At 46.7% G+C, this 13,123-nt stretch overlaps 1 protein-coding gene across 1 annotated transcript in view; it reads left to right on the forward strand.

Annotated features, from left to right (window-relative positions):
* The first annotated feature begins 3,861 nt into the window (after positions 1-3,861).
* Positions 3,862-13,123, forward strand: part of ABLIM1 (actin binding LIM protein 1) — a 179,601-nt gene continuing 170,339 nt past the window's right edge. Inside the window, exon 1 of the mRNA XM_069979728.1 lies at positions 3,862-3,962. Coding sequence (XP_069835829.1) covers positions 3,950-3,962 — 13 coding nt within the window. The 5' untranslated portion in view covers positions 3,862-3,949. The remainder of the gene's footprint in view (positions 3,963-13,123) is intronic.

Raw genomic sequence — 13,123 nt, forward strand, 5'->3', positions numbered from 1 at the left:
AGGAGGTGCATAAGTCATATGGGGACTCAAAGGGGAGGAGTTACTGGAGACAGTACTGGGGAGGGGCGGGGGCAGGTGTATGGGCATAGTATGGGATTTGGCTGTCCAGGCATGATGGGAATTGTAGTTTTGCAACAGCTGTAGGGCCTGAGTTTGACACCCCTGATCCAGGGGGACAGGAGAGGAGCTGCAACAATGGTCTGGGGGATAGAGGAGAGAGGCTACAGCAATGGCCTCCAGGGATAGAGGAGAGGAGCTGCAACAATGGTCTGAAGGATAGAGGAGAGAGGCTACAGCAATGGCCTCCAGGGATAGAGGAGAGGAGCTGCAGCAATGGCCTGGGGGATAGAGGAGAGAGGCTACAGCAATGGCCTGGGGGGAAGGATAGGGGAGAGGAGCTACAGCAATGGTCTGGGTGGGGGGGATAGAGGAGAGAGGCTACAGCAATGGCCTCCAGGGATAGAGGAGAGGAGCTGCAACAATGGTCTGGGGGATAGAGGAGAGAGGCTACAGCAATGGCCTGGGGGGAAGGATAGGGGAGAGGAGCTACAGCAATGGTCTGGGTGGGGGGGATAGAGGAGAGAGGCTACAGCAATGGCCTCCAGGGATAGAGGAGAGGAGCTGCAACAATGGTCTGAAGGATAGAGGAGAGAGGCTACAGCAATGGCCTGGGGGGATAGAGGAGAGGAGCTACAGCAATGGTCGGGGGGGGGGGGGGGGGGATAGAGGCTACAGCAGTGGCCTCCAGGGATAGAGGAGAGGAGCTGCAACAATGGTCTGAAGGATAGAGGAGACAGAGGAGAGAGGCTACAGCAATGGCCTGGGGGGATGGAGGAGAGGAGCTACAGCAATGGTCTGTGGGAGATACAGAAGAGCTACAGCAATGTCCTGGGGGCATAAATGAGAGGAGTTGCAGCAATGGACTGGGGGGTAGAGGAGAAGTGCTACAGCAATGGCCTGGGTGTGGTACTGCAGAGGAGAGGAGCTGCAGCAATGGCCTGGAGGGACGTAGAAGACAATAGTCTGGGATATAGAGAAGAGGAGGTGCTCTGATGGCCTAGAGAGACAGCAGAGAGGAGCTACAATGGTGCGACCCTGTCTTGTAGCTCCTCTTCTCTGTCCCCCCAGGTCATTTCTGCAGCTCTCCTCTTCTATCCCCCACACCATTGCTGCAGCTCCTCTCCTCTACCCCCCCCCCCCCAGGCCATTGCTGCAGCTCCTCTCCTCTACCCCCCCCCCCCCAGGCCATTGCTGCAGCTCCTCTCCTCTCCTCCCCCCCCCAGACCATTGCTGCAGCTCCTCTCCTCTACTCCCCCCCCCAGACCATTGCTGCAGCTCCCCTCCTCTATCCCACTAGACCATTGCTGCAGCTCCTCTCCTCTATCTCCCAGGCCATTGCTGCAGCTTCTCTCCTCTATCTCACCAGACCATTGCTGCAGCTCCTCTCCTCTATCCCATCAGACCATTGCTGCAGCTCCTCTCCTCTATCTCCTAGGCCATTGCTGCAGCTTCTCTCCTCTAGCCCCCAGACCATTGCGGCAGCTTTAGTCCTCTGTCCCACCAGACCATTGCTGCAGCTTCTCTCCTCCTCCCCCCTAGAACATCCCTGTCTGTAGGGGGCAGCAGTTCCCCAGTTACATGTAGCAATTATGGACAGATCTACTTCTCTGCTTTCTCCACTTGAGGACGCCCATTGCTCACCCCTCATCTAGCAGTAGAAGGGCTGCAATATTTCCTGGGTAGCATCACACGTCATTCAGGAGACTGGGAGAGCTGGGTGACAGCCTAAAGTTGTAATGACGACCATCTTTCTCACAAACCGACAATTATTGTCAATTATTTTCAGAATTGTCGCGTGATGTAATGGTAATCGTGCCTAGACAGTGGCTGTAACCCTGTCACTCAGGAGTATCTTACACGGTGATGGTAATCATGCCCAGACAGGGGCTGTAATCCCGTCACTCAGGAGCAGCCTCCCCGGTGATGTGATGGTAATTTTGCCCAGACAGTGGCTGTAACAGTGACAGCTGTAAAGGGCACATACCCCCGGTGTGGTGATACACCCTATAGATTAGATACATGTGCCTGGCCCGGGGGATGAGTGACAGGTGTAGTGAGCACATACCCCTGGTGTGGTGATACACCTTATAGATTAGATACATGTCTCTGTGGCTGGGGGATGAGTGACAGCTGTAGTGAGTACATACCCCTGGTGTGGTGATACACCCTTTAGATTAGATACATGTCTCTGGGCCCGGGGGATGAGTGACAGCTGTAGTGGGCACATACCCCCGGTGTGGTGATACATCCTATAGATTAGATACATGTCTCTATGCTGGGGGATGAGTGACAGCTGTAGTTAGCACATACCCCCGGTGTGGTGATACACCCTATAGATTAGATACATGTGTGTGGCTGGGGGGGATGAGCGACAGCTGTAGTGGGCACATCCCCTGGTGTGGTGATACACCCTATAGATTAGATACATGTCTGTGTGTCTGGGGGGATGAGTGACAGCCGCAGTGGGCACATATCCCCGGTGTGGTGATACACCCTATAGATTAGATACATGTCTGTGTGTCTGGGGGGATAAGTGACAGCTGCAGTGGGCACATCCCCCTGGTGTGGTGATACACCCTATAGATTAGATACATGTCTGTGTGTCTGGGGGGATAAGTGGCAGCCGTAGTGGGCACATCCCCCTGGTGTGGTGATACATCCTATAGATTAGATACATGTCTCTGTGCTGGGGGGATAAGTGACAGCTGCAGTGGGCACATCCCCCTGGTGTGGCGATACACCCTATAGATTAGATACATGTCTGGGGGGATAAGTGACAGCCGTAGTGGACACATCCCCTGGTGTGGTGATACACCCTATAGATTAGATACATGTCTGTGTGTCTGGGGGGATAAGTGACAGCCGTAGTGGACACATCCCCCGGTGTGGTGATACACCCTATAGATTAGATACATGTCTGTGTGTCTGGGGGGATAAGTGACAGCTGCAGTGGGCACATCCCCCTGGTGTGGCGATACATCCTATAGATTAGATACATGTCTCTGTGCTGGGGGGATAAGTGACAGCTGTAGTGGGCACATATCCCCGGTGTGGTGATACACCCTATAGATTAGATACATGTCTGTGTGTCTGGGGGGATAAGTGACAGCCGTAGTGGACACATCCCCTGGTGTGGTGATACACCCTATAGATTAGATACATGTCTGTGTGTCTGGGGGGATAAGTGACAGCTGTAGTGGGCACATCCCCTGGTGTGGTGATACACCCTATAGATTAGATACATGTCTGTGTGTCTGGGGGGATAAGTGACAGCTGCAGTGGGCACATCCCCCTGGTGTGGTGATACACCCTATAGATTAGATACATGTCTGTGTGTCTGGGGGGATGAGTGGCAGCCGTAGTGGACACATCCCCTGGTGTGGTGATACACCCTATAGATTAGATACATGTCTCTGTGCTGGGGGGATAAGTGACAGCTGTTGTGGGCACATATCCCCGGTGTGGTGATACACCCTATAGATTAGATACATGTCTGTGTGTCTGGGGGGATGAGTGACAGCCGCAGTGGGCACATATCCCCGGTGTGGTGATACACCCTATAGATTAGATACATGTCTGTGTGTCTGGGGGGATAAGTGACAGCCGTAGTGGACACATCCCCTGGTGTGGTGATACACCCTATAGATTAGATACATGTCTGTGTGTCTGGGGGGATGAGTGACAGCTGTAGTGGGCACATCCCCCTGGCAGTGTATCTCATCCCGTGGAGCGTGTATCCCTCCAGTCCTCCTCCTCCTCCTCCAGGCCTCCTCCTCCTCCTCCCGGCTCGGTGACACATTAGGCAGGCACACAGGAGGAGACAGGCTGGGCAGACCCTCCCTCCAGAGCTGGGGATCCCGGCGGTGTGTGCACCATCCATCCAGCCACCATGTCTGCTAAAGGTAAGTGCCCTTCCCCCTGCCGGTGCCCGCTGTGCCCGGGGACACTGCTGCAGAGCACAATGCAGGAGGCTGGGTACAGGGCTCTGCAGAGCATTGCTGTCTTATTCTGCTGCAGTTGTTTGCATGTGATGATCAGGATAAGGGGCTGCAGAGCATTGCCTGCCTGCCCACCCCCACCACCCCTATGCCTGTGCACTGGCTGCTGCATTGTGCAGGTGTATAGCTGCAGGACTGGGCATGGTGTCTGCTGCTGCTGCTGTCAGTGTGCCCAGTCCTCTGCCGACCCTCCACCACTGATCTGCAGTCACCATTGGTGCTGACACTGCTGAGGGTCCACAGGTGTATTGGGGGCATGTTGGCCAGACTGAGCTCAGTCATCATTTAAAGGGGTACTACACCTGCACTGCCTGTTCTCACTTTGTATTATAGAATACAGTCTATTGTTCACTGTCATCAGCCATTTCAGGTTAGGAAGAGGCAACACTGTGGAAGAGGTGAATACAGTCTATTGTTCTCTGTTATCAACCAATTCAGGTTAGGAAGGGGTGAATACAGTCTGTTGTTCTCTGTTATCAGCCATTTCAGGGAAGGGATAGGCCTATTAAAGGTTTGAATATTTCCTTTTCTCCTGCAAGGAAGCGACTGGCTGTAGGACAGGTGGGCACCATCATTAGCGTCGGCCATCAACTCCAGCACTGCTAAAAGTTAGCAATATTTCCCAACTTGTAGATCTCCAACCATTGAGAAACTACAACTCCCAACATACTCTGACAGGGGATGCTGGGAGTTATAGTTTTGGAACAGATTTGGGAACACTGAGCTGAAGGATGGAGGGGTACTGGCCCTTTAAGTCCTGTGCATCAGTTGTTTACCCTGCTGGCATTGGGTGCAGAACATGCCCGGGGTGGCAGCGCAGGTGTATGAGGCCGGGGTCACACCAAAGCATTGAACACACAATAAAACTCACAATCCCATTCACAAATGCCATCCCTGGTCTATAGTTGACTAGACTATAGCAGAGTGAATAGTAGAGTCAGTTGTCCCCCATTGTCTGCCATGTAACATCTGTGTCACGTGCAGCAGGTGGAGCTGATGTCCATGGCTTCCAGCTCGCTGCTCCCAACTTTCTTGTTGTGCTCTGTTATTTTTGGAAATTGTTTAAATTTGGACTTTGCCCCCATTTTATCGCCCTGATTTCCTGCGTTATACCCCCTAGGGGTGTCCTGCCAGCTGTGTACAGAAGAGAATAGGGTGGGGGGCACTGGACTGGGCAGGGGTCTGCAGCCGCTCTCACGTCCTGTATATCATCACACCAGTCGTCCTCTGCTAGAAGTTGTGTTCAGATTATGAGTCCTGAAAAATAAAAGTTTGTGAAACGGATGGAACCCAGTGACTAGTAGATATGGGACCACCACCATGGGTAGGCTATGCTATTCCTAAACTAAACTTTCTATTGGGATCTCACTCTACCAGCAAAAGAGTATGACCCCTGCCTATATCTGCCTCTGGGAAAGCTGAGTGACAACCAGTATGGCCGCCATGACAGGGGAGGGGGCTGCTGATGTAGACCCCTGTGCTGTATATAGATATAGCTATACAATGATATTAGTTTGGGGGAGGGGACGCAGGATAACTAAACAGACTGGAAATTCTGGAGTCTGGGAAAGCCGGGAGCATAATTATAATAACTACCAGAAACTTCACAGAAGATGACAAATCCGAGACGTGTAATAACTGGGGATTATTTGGGTTAAGCTGCAATTTATTTATACCTATTATTTTCTCAGGTTTTTTTAATATATATTTTTATATACTTTCTTTTACATTAATTTTTATATATTACGTTTTATTATATATTTATATTTTTATTTGATGTGTTTTTATATGTGTTTATGTTTTATATATTTTTATGTACTTTCTTTTACATTAATTTTTATACATTATATTGTATTATACATTTATATTTTTCTATATTATAATATTGTGTGCTATAATGTTATATTTTGTTCTATTTACATATTTCATATTATTTTTATCTTATTACTTTATATACTTATTCCTTTTTTTTGTGCAAAGTTTTAGTATCCTATTTTTTTATTTCTTTTTGCATATTGATATTTCTCAACCTCAGTGATTTTTTTTTTTTTCCGTGACTTAAAGTTACATAGTTTCATATTGGCAGATGAGTTACAGTATAGGTGTTAATAATATATAGTGTATATTCACACATTGCTAATAATATGCAGGATGACAGTGACATGTAAGTGAATCCTTATAACACTGGGGTCTGGTACATATCCTGAGAGGTAACACGAGGGTCCAGAATCTCGTACCATGACAAGATCCTAGATACAGTGAGACACTCCTGGATTCCTGACATTGTCCTAGGACCTGACATATCATATGTGAAACCTCTGCAGCTGTATATAATAATGACTTCACCTATGGGCCTGGGAGGGTTGTCCATGGTTCACAGGGACTGGTGGGTTGGTGCAACAGTGATGGAGCTTTGTGGGGCCCAATATTGTTGATTCACAATGGCCCCTACTGTCTCTCCCCATCCAGAACACAACAAACCTCTATCATTTCTGCCTGACTCCTCTAGGGCGGATCTCTGACTCCTGATTGGCTCAGTTATATGAGGATGGCTTCTGATTGGCTGCTTCTCCCTATGGAGTAGAGATCCATGGAGGAGAGCAGTGTGCTGTATTGTAGGGGCACAGGGCTTGGCACGGTTGTATTAGCATTACTGAAGACCCTAGTTTGGGGAGGACATTGTCGATTTGCTGGCGTTGTGAGCTAAGGGCTGAGAACGCAGAATTTTTTTGAGGTTTATAAGAAGTTGATGTTGAAAGATTTGCTGTGGCACGTGGTGCAGTGTTTTCATGGTTGAGTCTCCTGAATGGCAGCTATCTTGGCAGCTGTGGGGCATATTAATACTGAACAGTTTACAGATACATCGTAATGCCTGTATGGGAAGACTGAGCGCCAGTCACACTTAGAGGTTAGACATGTTATGGATGCACCTCAAGAGTGCTGTTGTATAGACTGTCTGCTCCAAATTACAAGTTATAAGTTTATAGTGCGCACTGAGAATCAAACACCCTGACACATTGATGGTTAAAGTGGATCTCTTTTATTCAAAGATGGCAGCCAGTTTATATACCCTGGGGGGGGCGTGTATACTTCTACTAAGTGCCACTCCTGTTCTCAGTTTGCGTATGGTGTTGCATATCAGTTCTGTTGAAGTATATAGAACCGAATTATAATATCACACAGATCCCGGGGATCCTGTTTTTGCAAAGAAGTTGCTGTGTGTTTTCTTTTATTATTTTTTTTAAATCCTGGATAATCCCTTTAAACATAATTTATAAGAATTTTTAGGGATTTTTTTTTTCAATTTAGCTAAAGTATAAAATAATGCTAAAATCTTGCAGTTTCCATTCTTACCACTAGGACTAAAACTAAGTAGAGACTTCCTGTTCTGTCTGTAACGATAAGGAGGAGGCTGCTGGAAAGCGATCTGTACAGTATTACACCAGATAGAAAATAGATAAGTCTCTCAGCCTCCCCCCTCCCTGTGGAATGACCTTAGCACAGGTCGCAGAGGTCACAGAGCATGCTCACAAACATGTTCCATGCAAAGAATAGAGTTTTGAGATATTCATTGTGTCTATGTCTATAAAGCATGTCACTGAATGCTGATAAAAGCAGCTCTGGCAAGATGGCCAACCCCATAATAATGTACAAAAATATAATTACAATCAGAAACAGATTAGAAAAAAAAGAAAATTTTCAAATATTCGGATTCAATTAGTAAAAACTATTCTAGGTGATACATTTAACATCCCTTTAAAGCGGTAGTTAACCAAAATATATTTTTCCTTTCAAATTGAATGGTACCAGAAAGTGCCAAAGATCTGTAATTTTCTTCTATTAAAAAATCTCCAGGCTTCCAGTACTTATCAGCTGCTGTATGTCCTGCAGGAAGTGGTGTATTCTCTGCGGTCTGACACAGTGCCCTCTGCTGCCACCTCTGTCCATGTCAGGAACTGTCCAGAGCAGGAGAGGTTTTCTATGAGGATTTGCTGCTGCTCTGGACAGTTCCTGACATGGACAGAGGAGGCAGCAGAGAGCACTATGTCAGACTGGAGAGAATACACCACTTCCTGCAGGATATACAGCAGCTGATAAGTATTGCAATACTTGAGATTTTTCAATAGAAGTAAATTAAAAATCTCTGTCACTTTCTGGTACCCAATTTTTTGGGTGAACTACCCCTTTAAGAACTTCGCTATACAGCCAGTTATATCAGAAATTATTCAGAATATTCTTGGCCCGGGAGCTTGCACTCCTGATAACACTGAGCTCACCACTCCCTCCGTTTCCCTTGTTACGCCTATAGCTAAGCGATTATCACGTCTGATCATTAAGGATTAGTTGTCTCCTCACTTGTTACCTAATTACCCCCCAAACACCTGCCGCGATTCGCCAGCTTCATCAGACGCCACATTAACACATAGCAGGCAGCGATACAGCCCAGGAAGGAAACGGCATTGTGTGTAATCTACGCTGAGTAAATGCCTTGCTGTAATCTCAAGGAGCAGGACGAATGACAGATATCGTCCCATTAGACGCCCGGCCATGACGCTTACAGGGTAATCATAGCTAAAAGTACAATGCTCATACAGTATATACACATATATCACTTATCGTTTCACTGACGTAAAAAGTCACTACGTTTTTGCACAATGCGTGCTTTTTTTTTTTTTTTTTTGCAAAGATACTGAAAAGTTGCAAATCTTTTTTTTTTTTTGCAAAAAGAATGATGGTCGAGCATGCATAGATCAAGAAAGCCCTATTCCCATAACTAGTGGGGTCCCAGCGATCAGACCCCCACAGCTCAGATACTGATCGCTTATCTCCTGGCTAAGCCATATGTAACTGTCTTGAGATAACTATATTTCACAACCATGTAATAATGTGTAGTGGTGCGTTTACACTGACAGATTTATCTGACAGATTATTGAAGCCAAAGGCAGGAACAGACTATAAGAAGAGAACAGGTTATAAAGGAAAGACTGAGATTTCTCCTCTTTTAAAATCCATTCCTGGCTTTGGCTTCCAAAATCTGTCAGATAATCTGTGTGTGTAAACGCACCATAAGGGTGCCAAGGAGCTAGCCCAGAGCCCTATTACACTAAAAGATGTCTGACAGATTATCTGACACATTTTTTTCAGCCAAAGCCAGGAACGGACTATAAACAGAAAACAGGTCGTAAAGGAAAGACTGAGATTTCTCCTCTTTTCAAATCCATCCCTGACTTTGGTAAAAAAAAAAAAATCAGTAAAATAATAATAGTCAGACATTTTATGGTGTAATAGGGCCTTTATTAGTCTCCTGAAAAGCTGGGTGACCCTGTTACAGAGGTTATTAAAGGGGGTTCCAGCAAGTGCCAGAGATTTATAATTTACTTCTCTTAAAACATTTCAAGTCTTCCAGTACTTATCAGCTGCTTTATGTCCTGTAGGAAGTGGTGTATTCTACCAGTCTGGAGAGCAGGAGAGATTTTCTACAGGGATTTGCTGCTGTTCTGGACAGTTCCTGACATGGACAGAGGTGGCAGCAGAGAGCACTGTGTCAGACTGGAGAGAATGCACCACTTCCTGCAGGACATACAGCGGCTGATAAGTATTGGAAGACTGGAGATTTTTTAATAGAAGTAAATTACAAATCTCTGGAATTAGGACCAGTTGATTTAAAATTTGTGGGGGGTAGGGTATTAAAAAAAGTTTAGACATAACCAGTTGAAGTCTAGGTGTTGACATCCCCACAGATTATACGATAAAGCCGGGAGAAAATGTATCACTAGTGTTGAGCGGATTTACCAAACTCTTTGGGCTTCAGCAATGTCCTTCAGACCGGAATGTTCGACAATATTCTCTGAAGAGGAACGTTCGGCATTTGACTCTGCAGTTTGATGCCGCCCTAGGGAGTCCTGGAGAACATGGATACAGCCATAAGCCAAGCGTTTGGTTACAGAGAACATTGCCGATCCCAGTTTGGCAACACTACACATCACTCTCCAGCTAGCAGGTTCATCTGACTATTGTAAGGGCCCTTTTACACGGAAAGATTATCTGACAGATTATCGGCCAAAGATTTGAAGCCAAAACCAGGAGTGGATTTTAAAAGAGGAGAAATCTCAGGCTTTCCTTTATTACCTGATCTCTGTTTATAGTCCATTCCTGGCTTTGGCTTCAAATCTTCGGCAGATAATCTGTCAAATAATCTTTCCGTGTAAAAGGGCCCTAAGTCTATGAAGCCTGTCTGACCAATCAGCGGCAAGCTGGGCAGTAAAAGCCACAGCCTCGCACTTCTCCTGACTATTAGAGATGAGTAAATCTTGTATTCATCCAAACCCGAACGCTTTGTATTTGATTTCCGGCAGCTGAAGAAGTTGGATGCAACCCTAAAGGCCCTGTTACACCTACAGATTTTTGTCAGTATTTGGCTTATAATCACAATGTCGTCTGATCGTTGTCTTTCAATATGTTGAAAGAGAACAAAGCTGCTAGTGACGGTCTGTCGGCCATCGCTTTGTGTAATCGGAGCGGCTGCAGCAGACTGCCACTCTCTCCTATGGACCCCCCCCCCCTTCTTATCCACTCGCTGTTGGTGCGTGTAACGTGTAATAGCGCTGACAGCGAGCAGGAAACAAGGAACAAGCGAGCACTGACCTGACAGGTCGCTCCTCATGTTGGCCCGTGTAATAGGGCCTTAAGGCAGCCTGGAAATAGATACAGCCAAGGCCTATGGCTGTATCCATGTTTTTCAGGACTCCCTAGAGCAGGGATGGGGAACCTTCGGCCCTCCAGCTGTTGCTATACTACATTTCCCATCATGCCTGGACAGTCAAATCCAAAGCTTTAGCTGTCCAGGAATGATGGGAAATGTGGTTTTGCAGCAGCTGGAGGGCCGCAGTTTGGAGACCCATGCCCTAGAGTTTTATCCAACTCCTGCAGCCACTGGTAATCAAATGCCACACACTTGGGGTGCCTTTACACAGACAGATTTATCTGACACATTATTGAAACCAAAGCCAGGAACAGACTATAGAGAGAGAACAGGTCATAAAGGAAAAACTGAGATTTGTCCTCTTATGAAATCTATTCCTAGCTTTGGCTTCAATAATGGCTTTGGCTCTTTGTAAAGGCACATTAGGGTTCACTTATCTCTAAGTGACAGTAATGATTTAAGGAATTATCACTCTGCTTTTGACCTGAAGGTAAACCTGCACATCCATGTAATGATATGGGGGAGAGTATAAGCAGATTAGTGTTCAGGACAATGTATACAACCTGTCTGTCAGCTGTATACACTGCTTGTCACTGGAGTTGGAGATGTGTCTGTATATCTTGGTAGATTTAACATTCAGGAACCTGGAGCAGACATATAGCTCCTCACCCAGCTTTTTCAGGTTCAGATAGTGAGAGGACATCTAAAGGACGGGGAGCCATGTAAGGGCCCTATTCCACAGGACGATTTTCGTTCGCATAATCGTTAACGATAATCGATCCAAACGATCGCTATTGCAAAAGACCTGAAATCTTTCACCCATATACATGGAACGATAATTGTTACTTATGATCGTTCTTGCGGTCGTCTTGTCGTCGCTATTGCGTTTGTCACTGCGTCACTTCAATGCGAACGATTTGCAAACGAGCAACGATAAAAATAGGTCCAGGTCTTATTAAACGATCAACGATTTCTCGTTCGGTCGTTAATCATTAACTGCTATTCAACCGTACGATTATCGATTCGATTTGAACGACTTAACGATAATCTGAACAATAATCGTCCCGTGGAATAGGGCCCTTAGACATGTTTATTGGGGACAATAAGAAGTGTCATTACTCAGGGCCCAGTGACGTGATGGCCGTTCTCTCTCTATAGGATGTGTACTCAGGCTTCTCGTATTCACGTTTGTTTGTGGATGTTTCTGTGGAAATTCTACATTCCTCGCTAAGGTCGGGGGGAAGAGGGATCTATTGTGTTATAATCCTCGGTTCAGTCTGTACTGACAGATATGAGAAAGGGGCATTTTACTGCTGTTTCAAGGGGGTTCCCATCCCATAAAGTAGTAACATATTGCTAGGATATGACGCCACTTTATGATCAGTGGTCGACCCAGAGATAGGAGACTGTGACAATTTAGGGGACATGATGTATGATGCTGGGGCAGTTTTCCCTACACAGCGCACCCCCCTTTAGTTCCTTATTGAATTGGTCCACTGGAGGTAAAACATTACCTGTACTGTGTTCCCTTTCTTAAGGCGTTGCCAGAAAGTGCCAGAGATTTGTAATTTACTTCTATTTAAAAATCTCCAGTCTTCCAGTACTTATCAGCTGCTGTATGTCCTCCAGGAAGTGGTGTATTCTTTCCAGTCTGACACAGTGCTCTCTGCTGCCACCTCTGTCCATGTCAGGAACTGTCCAGAGCAGGAGAGGTTTCCTATGGGGATTTCCTGCTGCTCTGGACATTTCCTGACATGGACAGAGGTGGCAGCAGAGAGCACTGTGTCAGACTGGAGAGAATACACCACTTCCTGCTGCTAAGCCCTTAAGTGACCAGGTGTAATTTGCAGAACCGCCAGCAAGAGTTCAGTTACCTGCAGCATCCCCAAAGGAGAAGTTGAGCATTACACATTTCCCATTGACAACTAATAGAAACTGAATCCAAAACACTCTAGTGAGCATTAGTGTTCCCCCTGGGGAGTATTAGTGTGCCCATAGGGACTAATAGTGTGCCCCCCCCCCCAGCAATTAATAGTGTGCCCCCCAGTAAGTAACAGTGTGCCCCCCAGCGGGTATTATTGTGTCCCCAGTGAGTATTAGTGCGCCTCAGTGAGTAAATGTGTGCCCCCAGCTAGTAATAGTGTTCCCCCAGTGAGTATTAGGGTGCCCCCAGAGAGTATTAGTGTTCCCCCAGCAATTAATAACGTACCCCCAATAAGCATTGGTGTGCCGCAGCGAGTATTAGTGTGCCTCCTCAGCAAGTCTTAGTGTGCCCCCAGCCAGTATTAATGTGCTCCTAATGAGTATTAGTGAGCCCCCCAGCAAGTATTAGTGAGCCCCCTGCACCGAGTATTAGTGTGCC

The sequence above is a fragment of the Dendropsophus ebraccatus genome, chromosome 8 (genome assembly GCF_027789765.1).
Source record: "Dendropsophus ebraccatus isolate aDenEbr1 chromosome 8, aDenEbr1.pat, whole genome shotgun sequence".
In the NCBI taxonomy this organism is placed as follows: domain Eukaryota; kingdom Metazoa; phylum Chordata; class Amphibia; order Anura; family Hylidae; genus Dendropsophus; species Dendropsophus ebraccatus.